Source organism: Gambusia affinis, linkage group LG21 (genome assembly GCF_019740435.1).
Source record: "Gambusia affinis linkage group LG21, SWU_Gaff_1.0, whole genome shotgun sequence".
NCBI classification, from domain to species: domain Eukaryota; kingdom Metazoa; phylum Chordata; class Actinopteri; order Cyprinodontiformes; family Poeciliidae; genus Gambusia; species Gambusia affinis.
Window position 1 is genome coordinate 13,216,797 of NC_057888.1, and position 22,640 is coordinate 13,239,436.

Genomic DNA, 22,640 nt, shown 5'->3' on the forward strand with positions numbered 1-22,640 from the left:
TGAGTATGAGTTCTGATGGTTTATTGTATAGTCATTGTTTTTATTTGTTGATTTTGTGGCTCAGATGAACCTGGAAGTCATTTATGGAGACACAGACTCAATCATGATCAACACGAACAGCAAATCACTGGAGGAAGTCTTCAAACTTGGACATAAGGTCTGCGATTATTTACACTCATTAGTTTAGAAAAGCTCTCTGGTTTTCAGCTGTTTTTATGTGTTTAATGTTATTGCTGTGATTCTGACTTATTTTTAGATAAAGGCAGAGGTCAACAAGCTCTACAAACTCCTGGAGATAGACATCGATGGTGTTTTCAAGTCTCTTTTGCTGCTGAAGAAGAAGAAATATGCCGCCCTGGTGGTGGAACAACACGGCGAGGGACGATACAGTGTGAAGCAGGAGCTCAAAGGCTTGGACATTGTCCGCAGAGATTGGTGTGACCTGGCCAAAGAGTGTGGGAAGTATGTTTGACAAAACCAGTGTTCCCAGTGTCTGTTTTATTCAAACACAAACTAGCATTCACAAATTCAGAAGGAATGTTTTTATTCATGATTTTGGAAAACGCGACTCATCTTCTTCTTCCCCAGCTACGTGATTGGTCAGATCTTGTCGGACCAGAGTCGGGATGTCATTGTGGAGAACATCCAGAAGCATCTGGTGGAGGTTGGAGAGAAGGTGGCGAACGGAAACATACCACTCAACCAGTATGAGATCCACAAGGTAAAGATGCAGCTCACTTTGGATGGAATCGCGATGTTCTCTCGTGTTCCGTTTCTGATTTGCTTCTCCTTTTTCAGGCACTGACCAAGGACCCTCAGGACTACCCAGATAAGAAGAGTCTCCCTCATGTGCATGTTGCTCTGTGGATAAACTCACAGGGAGGTCGGGGTGTCAAAGCCGGAGATACAATCTCATACCTCATTTGCAAGGTGCTTAAATATGAGATCTAAACATCTTCATTAGATACTTTTCACTATTTCTTTCCACCTGAAATGCATTGGTGTATTACCTTTTGTTCCAGGATGGCTCCACGCTGGCGGCCAGTCAGAGGGCCTACGCTCTGGAGCAGCTTCAGAAGCAGGAGGGCCTCAGCGTGGACACACAGTATTACCTGGCCCAGCAGGTCCACCCTGTAGTTTCTCGCATCTGCGACCCCATTGACGGGATTGATGCAGTGCTCATAGCCTCATGGTTGGGTAAGGTCATTACACAATTTGATATGTTCAGGAAGCTTTTATATTGCCTACATTGAAACTTTGTGTAGTTAGCAACCAGTTGTTTGGGAGGCATGCAAAGAAAACGCTTTCTATGTCCTACTATCCCAAATATAAACATGTACCATATATTTACAGTTTCCTCCACTGCTTGTTCCACTAGAGCTTAAATACATTCAATAATGTGATTAAATGCAGTTACTGTGTGCAGTTTAATGATATAAATGGCACTTCTGGCGTCCTGAGGAAACATATTTCAAATTGGAATGTTTTTCAAGATCAGTATCTGTGCTTGTTGTGGTATGCATTCTGTGCTATGCATTCACAGCCATACAGCTACCTAAAAAAATAAGTAATATATGCTTTTTGTCATTATTTTCATCTTCAAGATAGTACCATAAAATATGGTGATAAAATTCTAAGTTAATAAAATTTTTATCATTCACCCATAGTCCTTTTCTAGGGCTTTTTCTACAGAATCATGAACTCACTGACTTAAAATAAGTCTTCTCTAATTGAGTATTTATCTGAAAATATAAATAAATGGTCTTGCATTCAATTAGGATATTTCTGTCTTGGTGAGATAAAGGTCTTTTTTCACATATTGATTGGACTTGAGTAGATCTCGCTTGTGAAAAGGCGCTGATTGAAAGGCGATGTGTGTCCCAGGTCTGGACCCAGGTCAGTTCAGATCCCAGCAGCAGCATCAGAGGGAGGAGGAGGCCGACGGCACGCTGGGAGCGGCGGCGCAGCTGAACGACGAGGAGCGATACAAAGACTGCGAGAGGTTCACCTTCACCTGCCCCCAGTGTGGCACCGACAACATCTACGACAGCGTCTTCGAAGGAGCGGTGAGTGACTGAGCCAATCCGAACGCTGATTCCACCATGATGCTGCTACGAAGTAAAGGGTTATTCTCTAATGCCACTTATGTGGTCCAGGTAGTAATCCGATATCAGTTAATATCTTTATTATGAAACAGAAGGGTTACGATTTAACATAAGCAGGACACACAAAGCCTTGACCAAAAAAGATGTCATTGACACAAGTAAGGAGCGTCAGTGTGGGAGCCTGTTAGTAACGCTTCCTGTGAGGGATTCATGATTTCGCCGTCCTCCATATTGTGTCTCCGGCTGTATTTTTAGACAGCTGCCTGGCTCCGAAGCGGACTTGTTTTCATTGGCATAGCTTGGACTCTGCAACTTGAAAAGCCTAACCCCGCCGCTCTCTGGACACACACTTGTACACATGTACACACTCATCTCCTACCATTTGTCAGGCCAAGGTCCTGAGTTGGTGTGTTATCAGCTTCTAATGAGGAGCAGGGCACAGCTTTTTCTTGTCTGGAAGGCTCTAATAAAACAGACGAGCCTCTGTCCTCGGCAGGAGGAAAAAAGGTGCATTAAATTAAAAGAGGAGTATCTCACACACAAGCATGCACTCGCCATAAAAGGAGGAGATCTTTACGCCATTGGACAAACGTCTGTGTTTCAACGAAAAGCATATTTCTGTTTGAGCGTCATAAATCTTCTGCTAATACCAGAATGACCTGGATATAATCAGTCTGAATCATTTCAAAAATTCAAAATAACTGTTCACTCAGTGTTTATCTTAACCGTATCCACCACGTGTTTGAGGGCTGGTATGCACGCAGACACACTGCAAGCTGATAAGGCTGCGAGTTAATTAAGGTGGGGAACACGGTTTAACAGCTTTGTGAGAGGGGAGGACGGATGGGCCTTGACTCCAGCACTGACACAGAGCCAGAGATGGTAGGAGGCGGCGGCGATGGGCGATGGAGGACAGAGAGGGGAGGAAGCTTGTTTGATCGGGATAGCTAGAGAGAGGAAGGATGAAAAGAGCTCTTGGTGTCCTGTGTGGGCAGTTAAAATGCAAAGCTGCATATTATCAAACCGTGATAACAGACCAAAGTCTTTTTTTAGCTGCAGAATGTAAAGATGACATCTGGCTGTGTTTGCTGAGCACCGTTTCTAGTTTATTTACCTGCTTCTTGATAATTAATCTTTACAAGTTAAGAGTGTGTAATTTTTATTAGACCCAACTTGTTTGGTTGGGAGTAAAAGGGGGTCGCATATCAAAATGAAGTCTGGAATGAAACAAGAGAGATTAAAAGCAAAAGAGGAAGGAGATTGTGGAGTGGGAAGAAGGGAGTCTGCTTTCATCTAAACTAGACTGGAAAAAAAAGAAAAAGAGGAAAGTAAAGAGAAGAAGGGTTTCTTTACAGTAGGGCTGCTTGATTTCAGGGAAATAGTTAATTTTGATACTATTGCATCAAGGATATTGATAATGATTTATCAATTCTGAATAGGACTTTGCCCCCACCACTCTCCACGAGCTCTAGCTCCAGAAATATATCTGGTTCAGCATTAAAGGAATTTAGGCCAAATATGTTAAAGACATGAATGGATGTGACTTGATGTATTGCACTCTATCAAATTTTGCATCCAGATATTGCAGTTGCGACATTGCATGCACTGATACTGCAAGGATTGCTGTGATTCAGCATAATATGAAGCGATATTGCTCTTGAAAAGTTTATTTCTTTTTAGATGTGCGCATCAGTCAGGATTTGTTTTACCTTGATCCAACTCATTTAGAATAACATATCTGATATCAAGTCCTGATCCTGACAGTTGATTAAAAACTAGTTGTTGCGTGTATTTGCAGAAGAAGAAAACTATCTTTTAAATAAGAGAACTGGCCTTTTATTTGCTTTGAACTCAGATACAGAGCTTGGATACCAGTTCTTTTGAGGTGGTTGCTTGCCAATTGGTTTAAACGTTTAATATAGTTGGCTGTTATTTTAAGTGACATTTTAGGAAATTTAACCCGGAATTTAATCCTGGAAAAGTGGGGAGTAATGTGGAACAGAGGGGAAGGATGAAAGTGTGGCTCTTATTAGAAAAGCCCAGAAGTTTGAGGCAGACTGTGAAATATTATCCTATTTTTCTCTCTAAAAAGAAGTGATGCAAGCAAGCAAAAAATCACTCTTCATGGCTGGCTGGGGGGGTGTCACTTGCTTAGTTTTCAGTCATTGACTTCTCTGCAGAAACCTTTTTCTTTTTTTACTTTTGTCAATGCGACAGGTAAATGGAGTTCAGGTTGTAAGGGCCAAGTGTTTAAAGTCATTGCATTTAGCGTAATTGTTATGCAGCAGGACTTCCTTTCTTCATTGCATTAACTATAAGCCGTCCTGTCAAGTGGACAGTTCAGGGGGTCACACTGACCTCTTTCCTTCATGGGACAATAATGCTAAAATTCACTGTGCATGGGTGGGGGGCACTTTCAGCTTTTATATTGCCAGTGTTTGACTTGCTCTTTGGTTGTGGTTTAAAGTTAATGGACAAGTTTCCATGTTGCAATACATAACTCTTTTTTTTTTCTGATTACTGCAGTAAAAATTGAGCTGTGATGAGTGTTGCATGCTCTACTTATGCAAGTAATTGTTTCATTTAAAATCAAACTTTGTTTAAAAAAAAATGCATGACATATTTGGATTTTTAATCATCTTATTCCTTTCTGCTTCTTTTTAAAGTGTTTTTAAGATCACTTGTAATATGTTTTGGGTTATAATTCCCCAACCAATTTGTAAACTATTACAAAAAAAGTTATATAAATTTTTTTTTTAAATATACTGGGATTTGACATGTTTCCTTTTCCAGGGTGATAGGGCTGAGCCCAGTTTGATGCGCTGCTGTCACCTCCCTTGTACGAACAGTCCCATCGACAACGTTGTCCACATCAGCAACAAGCTGCAACTCGATATCCGGCGCCACATCAAAAAATACTACTCTGTAAGTATATTTGACAGATATTGAAGCAATTCTAACGAATGGCTAATTCAGACACTTTTCTTGTGTGCAGAAGTGAAAAAATGTTAATCAACAGTTGTGTTATTTGCTCTTGGTTCGGACAAAAAAAAAAAAAAAAATCTTTTTTTGTTGTTGTTTTGTTTTCCATAAGTCAGATGTCCTACTCTCCTAATTTACTCTGATTTAGTTTGATTTTCAATGATTTAGATTTCCTTCAAGGGAAGATAAAAGTAGCATTCAAAATATTGTTTTAGCTCTTCTGATCTGTATTACAATAGATAATTTACAGTATGAGCCAAGGCAACATCTTAATAATATTTTAAAATTGATCAAATGATTGTGCACTGCATTAATTTTTCTTTAGCAGCTCAGATTAGCGATTAGCACAACCAGCATTACTAAAATGAGGGTCTACAGATGTATTTTTGATGGCAGTTCCTCATCGTAACTGTGACTTCCAAAGGATTTCTACATGGGACATGTTTTATGAGGCACAAAGCTAAAAAAAAACATGGCAGAACTTAACTCAACCTGAAATGAAAAGCAAACCTGTCTTAAAAAATAATTTCCTTTTTAAATCGCCTTTTCCGACTCTGCTACCTAATTGATACAGAGCTAAGTTTAACTCTTATTTACTCAGTAATTTCTTTGTCAGAGCATTTACATATGGTGCTTTCACTCATCGGAAAACGATTGGATTTTTCATTTTCTTACTAGCTAGTCACCGATCAAGCTCTAAATTGTTTGATTTCAGTCACCGGCCAATTTCTCTCTTCCTCTATTTTTCTACCCGACGGGTGTTGCACACATAACAAGCAACACATGTTCTTAAGTAAATTAAATCAAAGCGCCAACTGACAAATTACAGTAGTCAGATAAATGACTGCATAGTGTAATGAAAGGGCCAATGCTTCTAGAAAACTGTCTCTGAAATGTTCCAGCTCTGCTTAAAATAACAGGGGCTCCAGCAGATTCAGTAAGAGAAGCCATCATAAAGATGTTACGCTAAAGATAAAACCCCAGCAGGGCAGTGTGGCTGACATTTTCAGCCAGAGAGCACTCTCTGCGTGGAAAATGAGGAGAAGCTCTATAAGGAGTTGTTGGACTGATCACATTTGGCATCAGCAGCAGTGGTTGTTGTATTTTGTTTTTCTACCTTGTGTGATTTCTAATTTATTTTAAGCTCATGTAGTTTTATTACTCTTGTGTTTTAGGTTGGATTTTATGTTTATAGACTTTATTTATTAACCATCAATCTACTTGCCAGTTTAATTGAACAAAATTAGAAACAAAAATAAAGAGGTGTATACATGCATTCCCCCCGCTGAGTCTGACTTTTACAGCTGCAAGCCTTTTAAGGGAGCTTTCTACCAGCTTTGCACACCTGGAGAGCAGAACAGCTCAAGCTCAGTTATGTTGCATTGAGATAGTAGCTAAGCAACATCTTGCCACAGATTTTCATTTGGTTTTACGCCTGAACTTTGACTGGGCCGTTCTAACACATGAATATGAGTTCATCTAAACCATCCACTCTAGCTCTGTTTGAATGTTTAGGGTTGTTTTGCTGCTGAGAAACTGCTGAGGCAAAAGCTCCCTTCCAGCATGAAACTGGCACTGCCATGTTTCTCTGGGGGGTTGCTACGATCAGGCTGGTAGTATTCCTCCACACCTAGCTATTTGCCAAAAAGTTCATACAAGATCTAATCTGGCCAGAGTGTGTTCCACCTTTCTTTGCTTAAAGGAGAAACATTATTGTGGACTGTCGGACAGAGCAGGAGCTTCTTAAAGAGACAGAGGCCCAATTTCAAGGCGAAGTCATATTTCTTTTAAGGCATGTTTGATTTATACAGCATTTTTGTTACAACTGAATGTAGCATACTTGCTTAATTTTGCGATAAAATGGCATTATGTGTGTGTAAAATACACAAAACCACACCTATAAGGCAATAGATTATACTATATTTCATTAAGGAGTCTAAATACAAAGCACACCACAGTTTGAACATTTGTTTGTCTTTTTTTTTTTTGGGATTGTAAAACAGTCAAGCTTGCATTTCAACTCAGTTTATTGATCCAGCACCAATACACAACATATTGGGGATGTTTAATTACATCTGTTTTTAGTTGCCAATATGGGCAATTCTGAATTGATTAATAATAGTCAGAGCTCAGTTATTTTTTATGGTTATTTATAACCTAACTTTGAGAAATGCCAAAGGCAGAATTTATAAGTGCATCATCATAAAGTTTGTCACTGCATCTCTTGCAAAGCTTTAGCGTCAGTTTGCAGTTTTTGAGAACAAAATCAGAGTTATGGGATCTCTAAAATCAGGCTACAATGTATTTATTTTTCTTAATGTACAAACCAGCATAGCGCTAACGGCTCTGAAAATGTATCGCTTTGAGACTCTTATCCACTAACCTGTTTTAATTGAATCTAATCTGCATCTGGCAAAAAAATATGGTCTTCTACTCATCTCCTACTTTCTCTCTCACTCTAGTTTATTAGTTCCGCTTATGCTCACTTATCAGCACAAAGTGATTCTTTTTTTATTCAGCTTTAGACCTTGTTAGGACCATAGGATATGAAGGAGCAAGGAGGACTGTTTAGTGACGGTACCCAGCCTGCAGCCTGAGAGTAAATTAAACTGGATGCCTGTGCCATCCCTCGCTCTCCAGGGCAGCTTCCAACACCTTGGTTTTAAGTGTGTGTGGAATGCACCGTCTGCAAAAGTGTGTGTATGTGTGGAAGGGTTGGGGTTGGGGGATAATTCTCCCACAGTGCTGAACAGAAATCAATTAGTGTGGTGAATGTGAGGGGATCGACTCCCCCCTCAGCCCCTTTTGTTATTATGTGTGAAACAGCTGCTACCACTGAATACTTACATGTCACACAGCAACACACACACACACACTCTTAGATGCACACACCACTGTAGGCTGAACAGCAGTGGACACAGCACACACAGCGAGGCAATGAAGAGGGGTAATATTGTGTAATTAAGGATTCCTTTCAGGCTGAGGGAGAGTTCAAATAGAGCTGCTTGTCTGGCCAGATAGAGTGAAAGCTCTGCACCTCTGGGTGTGTGTGTGTTCATCTTGAATTGAGACCAGAGACACATTAATCATTAGGGAAATTACCTCTTATCCCCCTCCTCACCATCACCTCCATGATTATCAATAAACCAGCACCCTGAGAAAGAGCAAACACTTGTTCACAACTAGCCCTCTCACACAGACACACACGCTGTCCTTTTGTTGTCTCGGACCCCTGTCTTTGGCAAAATGAAGGATTTGTTTGTATCCTGATCCGCCCAATCCCCCTATTTTTTTTTTCTTCTTCTTTAAACCCCTCCCATCTAACCACGGTTGCCATGGCATTTAACAAATTATTGCAATTACCCTCGTCATGCGGGTCGCCCCTGGAAACGGGCTGAGGGGCAAGGGAAGAAAGGGAGGGGTGGATAAAGAGAAGGGGTGAATGAAGACCAGAGAAGGTGATAATCCTGTTTTGAACAAAAGGTCAAATTGTTGAATAGTGAAGCTTTGATTAAGCGGAGGAGGTACAAAGTGGAGCCGTTTGAGCTCTTTTCACTGTGCTGGTCTGTGTGAGAGCGTGTGTTTGTAAAGTGGACCGGTTTTCAGGCCTGATCTCCTTGGAAATGTGGACTGATGAAACACAAGAACCAGACAGGAGTCTTTCTGGTCTGTGTGTGGTACTTTGGCAAGTTGGGATCTTGTGGGAATATTTCCCTTTAGGAATGGAGAACAGCTTCTTAAGTAGTCCGATTTTATTGATGGAAGAGTATATATTTCTTACAACTTTAAAACCATTTTCTCTTTTGTTAGGGAGTTTTTGGAGGAACTCTGACCAAAAACTGTTTTATCTACCCACTAGTTGTTGTTTTTTTTGTTGCATATTTGGAAAAAATAATCAAAAACGGAGATAATAGGTAGAAGTTTCAATCTCAAAAGCTTTTTTAATACAACATAATTCTCCAGTTACTTACAAAGCCTAAGCAGAGAGGTCCAACCTAACACACATCAACTTAACTCAGGAAGATGAAATTGAATTGAGTAGAATTACAAGGGCATAAGATTATCAACAAAAGCTAAAAAAATGGTCAAAATCAAATTTATTTCTTTTTAAATTCTATTTGATTATCGCCAGTCACAGTAAATAGGCATTACATATACTGCTATGTTAAAGAATATTTAAATGCATATTTGCAGCAAATCTATTCATTACTATCTGGAGATAATGGAGCAAAAACTGATTTATTTATTTTTTTTCTAAAATGAAGAGAACACAAGACTGAAAGGTCACAAAGTCACTCTAAAGGATCAGCAGAAGTCTGCCAAATAGTAGGTGGAAGAAACAAGTCTATTGAGCCACAGTTTGAGAAACATAATCACATTTCAAGACCAAAGTGTGAGATAAAGAGTAAGTTGATTGATTCAAAACAAGTTTATGTTGATATAAATGCCATAAATCTATTAGCAGTCATGAATACAAAAATACTAAATTACATACATTTCAATCAATTTGTTGCAGATTCTGCCAAATAAGTTTTAGTGAACCGAGTGATATGTGTCGGCTTTAAACAGCTTTTTAGTGAAGTGTTGCGGGTTGGACGGTCGACTACTGTGACTACAGAATGATTCAGGAGCATCACTTTTTGCTTCATACAGCGATGCAAAACTAATACCACTATGCGGTGTTTTCAAATCTCAATCCGCAACTTGCGACAATGTGACGGAGCAAAAACGTTTGTGGAGGAAACGGGAAGAAAGGCAAGTGTGCGGACAAAGAGGAGGAACAGAGGGAGGGTATATTTGGTGGTGGACCCTGTCGTGGCCTGGTCTTGCCTCTGTTTGGTTATATTATGTGGAACTCATTTGACGTCTGCATTCAGTGTGTCAGGTATCCGCTGCTATAATTATGCAATTATGAGCCTTTATTCTCTCACGTCCGACTGCACACCCCCCAAACCTCCCCTCCTCCTCGCTCCAGCAAAATGCCTCAATTAGATGTTTTTCTTTTTTTCCCTTTTCATCCTGCCTCACTACTGATGTGCTTCTTGTTTTTAATCCTTTATGCGTGGCTCGCAGGTCTAATGCACTTAATCTTACCTTGATTTTTATTTTTCTGCTTTGTGCAAATAGCTGTGGGGTCAGCGAAGCTGGGCAGAAGGCCACTGTGGGAAGCTTTTCCTCCTTTGAACCGCCTCGGTCTTTAATGTGTTCTAATTAATTCATTGTGATGCCCGTGAATGGTGACAGATTGAGTGCGATACAAACACATTGTTTGTGTGTGTATATGTGTCATAACAGGGACAGGAATGTGTGCAAAAGGTACTTCCACAAACACAAAACTGAAGAAACTCTACAAATAGCCGCCTCCTACTTTCACCTGTTACATTTTCATCTTTATGATCCACTGTACTTCATCCATGTTTATCATCGGAGGACAAACATCCTCGTTTCCCATGATGCCCAGTTTTGTTTTGTTTTTTTACACAAGGTGGCTAAAGGTTGAGGTAATTAGATCTGAAGCTGGGATTTGTGGGAAAAGCTGTGAACTCTGGGACTTTCTAATTGATTCTAGGCGTGTGTGTGTTTGGTTTTCATTTAGAAGAGATTAGTTTGGTCTGTGTGTGTAGCTTGTAGTTTGTATGTTAGCCAATTTTATATACCTCTTACATTTTCTGTGTCCTAAAGAACTGCTATTATTATTATGTGCATATTATAATTTAAGCAGAAATGCATCCTAGCAAGTGGTTGTTGCAGATCACACTTCTTGCTTTAGCCTTATCAAAAACAGTATTCTTTTACTTGATTGTGATTAGACTGAATTGGTGATTATGTTCTACACATAAATTTTATTTTATTTTTTTCTTTTGCAGCACCTTGAGACTTTTGTTGTGGAAAAGCATCCTTTAAAAAATACATTTAAATAAAACTGAATTGAACAATATTGTGGCATAGCTTGAAAGTATTTAATGCTTTTGGTGGACTGACCCATAAAAACGAGACCGACCTTATTGACATTTAAACAGCCACAGAGCTGCTCCATTTCAATGTGTTCTTTTTGCAGTACAAGGAAACATTCAGCACTTTATTGATGATTCAAGTTATTTTGTTAGTTTGTCCTCAGCTGACCTCAAACCATAATTTTTGCAAAAGCAGAATATTGCCATGCACTTTATTTTTAATAAGAGGCTCAAAACAGGTCTGTAGTCAAAGCTATTGTGCATTTTTTGTTTGTTCTTAGTGTTAAGAAGGAGACTAATGAAACTGATTTTTTTTTTGTATGTTAATTTAGTAATTCCTCTATAAACTCTGTAGAAATTTATTTATTAAGCTATTTTGATCAGAGTTCTATCTCACCTCCCAGTGTCACATATGTTGCAAGTTGAACCTTTTCCCTTTAGCTATATTACTTTCATATTGTTGCTGGGTTTTTTCTTATTTAACCTGTTTTAGGTCACTTTAAGTTGTCTTCTCATCCAATCTGCAGGTAAACTTTAATAATCAACAAAAAAAAAACCCACCTACACTTGATTCTCATGCCTTTACTCAGAACTTGGATCCATGAATGCTATCACCGAAGCTCAGGGCGGTCCAGTTTCAATCTATATAAAGCAAGCTGCTATTAGCAGTACAAGCCTCTAACAATTTGTTTAGCACCATTTTAAGCATTCAAACACCGAAGAAGCATGTTTTACTAGTGGGTTATAAAGTACTTTGTTAATTCTTTGAAATAAAAGCAATTAGAAATGCAAATAAACAGTTTATTACTGCGACCTTCATGCATTTTATCTACATGGCAGCCATACTGAATTTGAACTCAGGGTTTGACCCAAGACTGACTTTCAAAATCTGTATATTAAAAGAAAATTGTGGTTGTTTTATCCACTGGTTAATTTTAGTAGAAGTGTTCTGTCATGGTGCCTTTAAGTTTTGTTAAAATTAACAAAATCCTGTGAAGATTTGTAAATCAGCTTCAGTTCAGTCCACATAAAATACATTAGAAATACATTACATAACTATACTCCCTTTACATAATGGGATGTATGATACTGGGTTCAGGAAAATGAGATGAGTGTACATTTTTGTAATACCAAACTCTTGGAAAAGCAAAGAAAAATCAGTTTTGAATAATTGAGTCCAATTCAACAAAAGCAACTGCTATTAGTTTTTTGTTGTTTTTTTGTTGTTGTATATTTTCACAAATGGAGATTCAAACTGTTTTAAAGGATTAAAAAACTGAAATAGCCTCTTAGTTTAACTGTAGCGCTATTAGCAGCTAACTGTTAGCATCTCACTGGGGTTCGACACTTTGATGGAGGAAGGGTTTTTAATTCGTTCTTATAACAGAGTATTGTTGACCAGGCCTTACAGGATCTTTACTTCCTTCCCTCCTTCAAAATAAGAGTCCCAGCTCTAACTAGAGAATGTGGTGAACTTATAGCACTCACCTTATCACCTAGCACCATATCAGGATGCTATATTAGTGGCATAAATGTGTTTTACCAAAGTTGTGTTGATAACAGGCAAAGAACTTTGACAAGAAGTATCGAGCAAGAAGTTTTAATGTTGTTACACCCTTTGCCTGGAACTTTATGAAAAAGAAAATAGGATCTAATGTGCCGTTTGATAGAATAAAAAAAAAAATAGAAAAATGAAATTGTGTTTGTATCAGCGCTGGTTTGTTTTGGTGCGGTTTTCTTTTTCATGAAACATGCTCTAGTTTGTATGGAAGGTTGAATAAACTTTGAAGACAAAAATACATTCATCACTCTTTTCCAGCTCCTCCTGTTCATAACTGATCAAGACACCAGACAAAGACTTAAAAATCAATCACAGAACCTTTGCAGCTCCTATGAGTGAAGGGGTGTGGACAGGGAGACAGGTGCTCCGGTTTATTTTGAGTGATTGGAAGGAAGGAAGGAAGGAAAGATGGATGCAGCAGAGGAGCAAAGGCGTTGATGACGGTGGGTCTTATGCTCTGTCATTAGTTGGGCATTAACCCCCTCCACCAGTTCCCCCCTTTTCAAACATCCGTGGTAATGACAGGGCATAAGAAGCAGAGAGGGGGGAGGAGGAGTCTGGAAGAGTATGGGGAGATTGAGAGGGTTAGAACGCAGCACCTGCCCAGGGTCGCCGCCTCACCCCGGGGGGTCCTAACTACTGCCGTTTTGGCTGTCCGCTGCTCTGCCTGTGACTGAGCAGCACCGTTGACACCCATACACGCTGAATAATCTGAAACGTAAAGGAAGACAGCGAGGCGGGACGTCAAGTCAGACGTGCACCTCTGTTTTCTTCCCCTTTTCTTTGCCCATCTAACACGCTTGCTTGTTTGTTTGTTTTTATTTACAAACCATTTTTTTCTCTTTCTTCCCAGAGTACTTTTGTTGTCAGATTGTTGTGCTGAATTAGGGCAGCTAAATGGAAGCAACAATTTTCAGCAAAATTTCCTCATTATGAGAAACTGCTTTTTTTTTTTTTCCCCTTAAGTGTCTCCAGTCAACAGAAGTTTTATCAATTTTTTTGTAGAACATATTTATCGAACAAATAAATGGCTACATAAACACGTTTTATAAACAAGTAGTTGGCTGCTACTCAAACATCTATTTAAAAAAAAAAAATACCTTTTCAGATAAAAGAAAGTCTTTTCTTAAACATTTATACTCTGGGCTCTTTTTAACGTAGACAAATAAGTTGGACTAAGAAAAATATCCAGATGTTGAAAATCATTCAGAAATTACAGAAAAGAAATTGGTGCATGTGTCACTTTTGCAGCTATGCACAAACTTTGTTCACAGTCGATTTATTGTTTAAATTTCATCCTTTATGCCGCATCATCACAGTTTGATTTTACACATTAATATTTAGACTTAGTATCACAAGGTACATGCTTTCTATGGGATTTAAAAACTGCTTTTAGCTTCTTTGTTGCAGTCTTGATAACTTGGAAATCAAGTGAACCTGAACCTATGATTTTTTTTTCTTTAAATATATTTCACTAAAACAGACTTTTTCTTCTTCAAAATATCGGCATTTAGTGTAGAGTAGTATAGTCTTTATTTACAAGTGCTTACAAGTCCAGGAAATTTTGCAGCAGAGTTGATTTATTTCAAATCAGGTGCCAAAAAAGCAGTGAAGTGACCTAATGCTATACTGGATTACTGTTCAAGCAATTAAAAGTTGAGACCTGATGTCCAGAACTTTAGGAAAATGTCTGTGTGTAGACATTTTTTTAACTGAATGCATGTTTACTTCTGGTGCCTTTCAGAAATCTACCTGAAAGTATTCCCTTACTGGATGGAAATGAATCTGATCTGGTCTGTTTGCCGCACAGGGCTGGTTGGTGTGTGAGGACCAGGCCTGCCAGAACAGAACCAGGCGCCTGCCGATCGCCTTCTCCCGACACGGACCCATCTGCCCTGCCTGCACCCGTGCTACGCTCAGAGCTGAGGTAATGCCCCTCAGTTTTTACGCTCACCGGAGGTCTGCACTTCCCTGCTGTGCTGAATAAATGCACTCTAGTATGGAGGTAACGCGCACGAAAACACAACAAAGCTGCCTCTTTGCTCCTCAGGCGATGTCACTCTGGGAACTCTTGGTGCTCTGTAGATCTTTTCCAGATGATGGTGCTATGGAGCTGCAGTCTAACATCTCCTCATATGTGCTGGATATCTCTGCTTATTAGTGTCACATTTCATCATATGCATGACATAATATCCTTTTTGTCTTGCATCATGTGTATGTGTGTCTAAGAGCTGGTTGGCGGTTCAGCCATTAAAACCACCTGTCTGTGTGACTCTGCTCCTATGAACACTTTGTTAGTTTGACCACTGGATTTGAGAAAAACACTCTTCCTTTCAATTTGAGCATGACATTTCTCTGCCTCACACTCACTCTCCTTGTTTCCACCATCGCCTCTCTTAACTCTCTCTTTTCATATATATATATATATATATATATATATATATATATATATATATATATATATATTTATATATATATATATATATATATATATATATATATTTATATATATTTGCTCTGCTCCTGTGTGTCTCCCCCCTATTCCGGCTGCTTTGCTCTGTCTGGCGATGTGGCGACAGGTTGTAAACCAGAAGGCCAATTTCTGCTGTCACTGTAGCCACTTAGGCGGCCATTGCTGTGCCTGAGGGCCGTGGCACTTTAAACTGCAGGCTGAATACAACATTTAACTTTTCTCTGCTTGCTCATGCAACATTTTCCTTTCCAAAATTTGCTGCCTGCCTTTATTTGACTTCTCTTTTAACTCCTCAGTCCTTGGACGTATCTTTATGTACATATTTGACTGATTCTTGAAAAGAAAAGCTGTTTGTGTTTGAATTTGTTTATTTCTCTTACCAATGTGGAGGACTTTATTGTTTTATGTCAACAATTACACAGTTAAACACTAAAACTAACACATTTTGCCCGTGCAATAAGGACTGCGTGTCTGAACCTTTTTTATTTTGATGGATTTTTTTTTGTCATATCCCATAACATTTATATGCTCTTTCTGTTATAAAATAGTGTTGAAAGTAAGAAGAAAATATTTGACTTAATATTATTTGGTGGTAATTTGCATGCCTAAACACACAGTTTAGAGAATTAACCAAACTGCTGAAAGTGTAACCACAAATAGACACTTTTACACAAATCTTACTATATCATGAGACATTATTCAGACATAATTTTCTTATTTAATTCAACTGTTTTTGTATTTACAAACCCAGCAACATATTAGAATGACATGGCACCTTCTCACACGGAGTAATTAATGCAAGTTGCTGAATAACCTAGATTTGCTCTTTAGTTTTATGTATTCATTTTGATGACTGCAGTGCTGCTAACACGGCAAAACATCCCAAACTCTTTTACTACATTTTATATTAAAGTGCTGGACTAACACAAAGTAGGCATTCTAGCCCACATGCTAAATACTGTGTGGCTGCCTTTCTCCATGAAAACACCACCTTCACTATGAAACAAAATAGTGGCAGTACAATGCAGTGGGTAAAACTTCCAGCATGCACAGGAAAGCTGCAAAACATTTGGAACCGAGGCCAAAGATAAGTTTCAAGTAGGACAAGAACCTTAAACCTTCTGCCAGAGATATGACTGAAAAGTTTAGATCAATGTGTATCAATGTCTGGATGACTCAGACAGACACTCAAACCCAGTTGAGTGTCTGTGGCAAGACTTGAAATTGATCTTCTCAGATATAGATATAAATGATATTAAAGACAGCCAACTGTAATTCTTGCTATGATATACTAACTTATTTAAGCCCTCCTACAATCTGATTTATTAGTTTTTCCATCTGTGTTGAATAACAGTAGTTGTTGTATATTTGGAAGGTTCCCACTACCACGCTGTGCTAAATTACTCTTAAACTTTTAACGACAACTTTTTAAACAAACAAAAACACCTGCGGCAATGAGACGAGCGGATAAACATGCAGAAGTTTAGAGTAAAGATTATTTGGTTTGTTCTTAAAATGCTTCTGTAATCAGCACAAATACTTCAATTTGACATTTAAGTTGTCATATCAGTAACCTAATTTTCCTGTTTCTGTCTGATTTTATTCTCTTTGACTGATGTTGTTGTCGGCTATTTAAAGCTCATTTCAGTGTTTATCCTGCCATCACTTCTACTTTATTAACATATAAATATCAGTTTTACTCTATGCTTCTACGGTAAACTTGATAATTACATCTTTCACTAATAGAACATTTTTACAAACACCTGTAGCTAAAGATTTTACAGAGGGATGCAAGCATACAGTCAAAGTATTATAATTTAGTTTGAATGTTTGTTTTCAAAGTTAAACATTAATTTAGAAGAGCAGCGTCCTTTGCAAGCTTCCACAAATGCCTTAAAAGGCATGTCTTTTATTAAAGTAAAACTATCCCTAATGCTTTGTGAGCCAGTGTTGTTTTTTTGTCCACATTCATAAAAGTATAAAAACTCCAGATTACCTTTAAAACTTGGTAATCAAGAGACAAAACTGAGGGTTTGCTAAACACAACTGCTGCAGTCTGCATCTGAAGTCCATTTTTCAGCCCTGTAATTTAAAGGTTCCTCTTACTACCTACAGCTTTTAAATCATCAGAATATTCATTAGTTGATTAGTTTGTCTTTTTTAGTCTGTAATATCTGGACACTAAATGCTCCTTTTTAAAGTCTATTAGCCAAACAAGCATCTGCCCTGCTGAAGGGCCCTTAAACCAAATGCTTAAACCCTAATTACTGCCACTGAACTCTCTCTCTGTTGCATATTTTCCAGGAAACATTTATATTATGGCTCATATTCGACTAATATTGGCTGCTCAGTATATGGTAACACAGTTGTCTGAATCGAGCTGGTGCACGGAGAGTAATAGCCCAGCAGCTTACATATTTAATTGGTGCTAATTATACGAAGCACTCAAGAGGTCATTCAGTGGCTGTTTGAGCTGGCTGTAGTCAGACTGCTCAAAGAAGAAGAAGCCACCATTTTCCAATCAGACATGTGATTTCTTTAATCGAAGTTTGGAGTTGTTTGAATGTTTCGTCTGATTGTTGCTCTCTGGCTTTATTGAAATCTGTCAGGATATTGAGTAAATATCAGCATTCTGGGAAGTTTCAGTTCAGAAACATCCCAGCTATGTCTCTGCGTTCCTCCTTTGATACATTATCCATCGCCTTGGGTTCCGTCTCTTCCCTTTCCTCCCTCCATCTCTTCATCTCTCTCGCTCTGCCTCGTCCCTTTTTCCCCCCTCTCTCTCCCTCCCTTCCTCTCTCTTTGGACACAGATTCAGAGCGTGATCTGATCTCCATGTAATGGGAGAGTAATAGGCACTCTGCCTTGATTGGTTGGTAATTTGGGGGAGTTATGCACAGGTGCAATTTGTAATATTTTCAGTAAATTAAATTTCTTTCTCTTCCTCTCTCGCTCGCTCTCTCCATCTCTCCTTTGAGCTAAATTCCTTTCTTCCCTCGTCCATTCTTAAATATCTGTCCCGACTTTTCTTTTCCCTTTTCTTCCTCTGCTCCTTTCTTTTCGTTTCTTTCCCTCCCTCCTTAGCTCTTACGCTCATTCTGTCTTCTCTTGGCATGTTCTCTCTCTCTCTCTCCTCCGCCCTCGCTGCCTCTCCCTCTTTTTCTCCCCTCGTTTTATTGATGTACGCTCAGGCGCCCATTAGAGCTCCCTTTTTCCCTCTAGTGGAAATTGCAGCATGTTAATTTTCACACAAATTACGGCAATAGCAGGTATCTCTATTTGATACATTATAGCGGGAGCAATCAGAGATAATTGAGTGCCTTTCAGAGGGAGACGGCTGCATTCACTGCCGGCTCAAAGCTGCCCCATTATCGCCTAATCGCTCTTTAAACACTGAATTTTGCCGAACAAAAATTCTTGTCATAATTTTGCTTAAGTGTATTTGGAAATCACAGTCCTTTGAGCGAGGATAATTGAAATCAAATCCCTTTCACTGGAGCTGACATTTCTACATTTCCCCCCAATTGAAATTAATTTCAAAAATTGAGCATGAATATCTTCAAATAGCAGGCAATTATGCCTTTCAATGGGGAGAAATTACCGGTGCTGAATCGTTTGAGGCTTGCGGGCGAGAGCACCAGTTAAATGCCTTTGTTTCCCGCCGTGTTTGCCTAGTAAAGATTTACATATATTGACTCATTATGGTGTCTTGTGAAGCTGATCGGCGTGACTACCACAACCGGCAATAATGCTCATCGCATCTGAAAAGCTCAAGAGTTTTAAAGCCTCGTGGCCTCACAGCTGAGGGGGAGAAAATGTATGTTTGTTTCTCTCCATCTCCCTCCCTCTCGTTTTTCTTTCTTTCTTTTTTTATTTATTTTTATTTTTTTTTTACCTGCAGCTGCAGTTCTGTGAGGGCTTAGATGTTGCAGCTTTCGAATGTTTAGAGGGCATGTTTGCAGGAACGCTGAAGAAGAGTATCGACGAGGAAGCTTGCAGCCAGAGGCCGCGTTTGTGCTTGAATCGCAGGACGCGGTTCAACCTGGCTGTGCGTTAGCTTGTTTTCTCTGCTTGCAGAAACATTGTCAGTTATAACCTTTTCATTAACCGCATATCTTGTGTAGTAGAGCGACGACATGTTGCAGAAAAGTTCTTCGGAGGTCATGTGTTAATTCATGTATGAGATTCTTGGCTTATATGACAGTATTAGCTTATGTTAAGCTTAGAAATGTGCAACCTGATCTAATTAGCTATGCTACCATGTAACATTACCATTTTAGCCTTTGCTTAAAGTTGTAGCATAAATCATAATAGTTGTTTCTAAGAAAGCTTGCTCTTTGCAGTGGTTCCCAATGTGAGATTTTGTTTAGAAATTAAACCAACCTGATGCATATTCAATTAATGAATGTTATATTCAAACATAAAAGGAACAGTATCGTCTCATGAAAGAAACAAGCATTAAGCTTCTTAAACTAAGATATTTAATCTTAATTAGATTTCAGCTTTACCTTTGTAAGCGCAGAATACTAGCTTGGTGTTGCCATTATACACCCTAGTATATTGTCCCAGTAGAAATACTAGCATACAAACCCAGTGGTTGACGTGTCGAGTCTTTTCCAGAGTTGTTTTTGCTGTTTATAGAATAACATTGGGAGCCTACAGAGCATCCATCAGCTGGTTAATTCGTCGGCTTACCTGGCTGGGTGGACTCTGCAGGTGACTTGCTAACTAAAAAGAGTGATCGGTGGAACCCCTTCAGTTTCCACGTTGTGATTCTGATTTCCAAACAGCTTCTTTGGCATATGTTAAAAGGTGACTTTTTAAATACTTGCTAGAGCTGAGTTTTGGTAACAGGCCATGACTAGTAGAAGCAGGTGTTATTTTCTGTCTGGGGATGACTTGAGTGGTTGTTTTATTGTGTGAGACATTTTATCCTGAAGCTCTGAAAGTTTTGGATTATTTTTATGTTTTACGGCCCTTTTCATGTTCCTCGCCATTGCCTTTATACCATTCATCCTTTCGTCACGTTTCCTTCTCTTAAACATTTGTATCTTTGTGTTTTTGAGTCCTTACAAGGGGGTAAGAATGTGTGTATGTGTATTTGAGGGGGGACGATGGGGTGGTGAGTCAGGGATGCTGGAGGCAAAGGAGCAAAGGGGTACGAGGTGCGGGGTGGGGGGGTTCCGACACTCCCGAGAGAGAGGCAATTTCACAGCTGGTTTGCTCCTTAGGCAGTCAGGCTGAAAATGCTGCAGATTTGTGGAGCAAATTGAAATGGTGTCAGTGCGGGAACAAAGCGCCGAGCTGAATGACGAGGTAGGTGTGCGTGTGTGCGTGTGTGTGTGTGTGGAGGAGAGTGAGGTGGGGTTGTGGGGCTCTAAATTCAATAACAATCCTGTTACATTTAAGCCACACCTCTCTGACACCTGTCAGTCAATCAGTATGCAGCGGCCAGCCCGCCCACAATCAGCAGCACATTGTTCCGACGGTAGTGTGTGTGTGCATGCGTGTGTTTTATGTTTCGAGAGAAAGAGGTGGCGCGCAGCGACTCGTTCAACCTTGGCAACCGTAACCGAGGCTCCATTATGGGATGTGCATGGTTTGGTTGTTGACTAGGCAGTGCATCAACGGTCAACAGCTGTGCGTGCCATGTGGGCAGCGCTAGAAAGCCATTAAAGGCACACACTCGGCCTCGCTCACACACACACACACACACATTGCATAGTTTGCATTTAGCTGCATTAGATACTCTCACCACTTGATTATGCCACCGCAGTAAAAACTGAAATTACAATTACGCACGTTGCCGATTGGCAGGTATAATGGGCACGCTCAAACTCGCTTTGCGCGCGGGAATTGTCGGGGGATTCTTCCTGGTGGTAATAATGAAGCACTCGGCGCACACCTGACGGCAGTGTGGGGTCGAGGCTTAGCGTGCCCTCTGCAGTGTAGCTGGGAAATGACGAGCCAATAACTGCAATTAAACATGCAGTATAATGGCTAATCAAATTGACAGCCTCGGCTGTTCGCATGCCTCTCTCACAATGGCTTATCACAACAAACTATTATGAGGGAGGGTGTATCAGGTCTGATCCCCTCTCTTCTTCCTCTCTCTCTCCTCTTCACTCTGTTTTTGCTGTCTCTCATGTCTTTCTCTCTCTCCTTTGCCGCTCTTCTCTTTTTCCCTCCCACTGCTCTGTCTAGCTCATCCTCTCAGTCTCTTTCCCCCCCTCTCTCCCTTTGGCAGGCTGTCATGTGGCTCCGCTTAATTGCAGTGGAAATTAACAAAGCAAGCAAATTTGTTTTCTTGCTTTACTGTGTCACACAGAGGAAGGGGGATGCTAGCAGGGAGGTGTAGTCATTTGAGTGGGAATCTTGTTACCACGTCTATTATTCTGTTTTGCAAGATTTTTTTTTTTTTGTCCTGTCATGATTTTAAATCCACTTTTAACAGCCTGAAATAACGTTTGTTACTCGCTAAGTGAATGCTAGTGAGCTACTTCTGTTTTATAAGTAGGTATGAAGTTTGAGGGATCTGAATATTTTGGGTCTGAGCAAAAGGTTTTTTAAAAAAAATTTTGCTAAAGAGAAACAGTTATCAAAGTAGCAGCCATATTATTTTTTTTTTAGTAAATTCTGACTAAAATCAGAATTGTCTTTTTTACATTGCTTTACATTCATATCCTCCTCGATTTGTCACATCAAATCTTTTTTTTGAACTTAGATTTTTTGTGTTTGCAATTTGTCCAGCGATTTTACCTTTGACCATCTCAGATTTTCAGATCGAATCTAAAAATCCAGACTTTTTTTCCAGTCAGTTAACACACCATGCCAAAGTGATCAGTTGCTTTAACTGCAACAATCTTTGATGCAGAAGTTCTTCCTGAGAGAAGACTTAAAATTGACACCTTTCACTTACTTCAAAGACTGAGATGAGAAATCAGCTTCAAAGACTGTGTGCATCTCTGGATTTTCCACTTAATGGCAGAAATCAAGACAGAGCTTTAAAAAGTTCTTAAAGAAAAAAAAAGAAATTTCAGAATGGTAGCATATTTTGGCACGACTCTTTATTCTGTTTATACTAAATTGGATAAACATTTTTTTTTCAGACATGGATTCATATTTAAATGATGCCCTTCATCTACAATTTGTCACAAATAAAATATCAATTGTAGCTCGTACCTTGAAAATGAGGATCATTTATACGTTTAATGCATGAAGGCGTGACAGATTGAGAGCATCATTGCAGAATAACTGTGAGGACGGTAGCATCAGTGGCTTTGTTAGACTGTTGAACGATGGTGCCCCAACAGCGACGGATGAAAGGTACGCAGTGTTTTGCATGTTAATGAGTGGATAATATCATCAAATACAATAAAGCATAACATTTTTTTCTTTACTTTGCCATAAATGTAAAGTTAAACTAAGGCCCTAAAGAGCATAAAGAGTTTATATAGGTTGAGTATGCCTTTATATATGAGTAGATTGTTTTTCACACTTATTGGTATGCATTTGTAATGATTCCTATCAAATAAATGCATACTGACAGATTTTTGTAACATATA

At 39.3% G+C, this 22,640-nt stretch overlaps 1 protein-coding gene across 2 annotated transcripts in view; it reads left to right on the forward strand.

The window, feature by feature from the left end:
• pola1 (polymerase (DNA directed), alpha 1) overlaps positions 1 to 22,640 on the forward strand; it is a 54,984-nt gene that overhangs the window by 22,279 nt on the left and 10,065 nt on the right. For both annotated transcript variants that reach the window (XM_044103910.1, XM_044103911.1), the window contains exons 28-35: positions 65 to 157; positions 257 to 462; positions 589 to 721; positions 799 to 930; positions 1,023 to 1,197; positions 1,885 to 2,066; positions 4,899 to 5,030; positions 14,413 to 14,529. In XM_044103910.1, the coding sequence (XP_043959845.1) occupies positions 65 to 157; positions 257 to 462; positions 589 to 721; positions 799 to 930; positions 1,023 to 1,197; positions 1,885 to 2,066; positions 4,899 to 5,030; positions 14,413 to 14,529 (1,170 nt within the window). The remainder of the gene's footprint in view (positions 1 to 64; positions 158 to 256; positions 463 to 588; positions 722 to 798; positions 931 to 1,022; positions 1,198 to 1,884; positions 2,067 to 4,898; positions 5,031 to 14,412; positions 14,530 to 22,640) is intronic.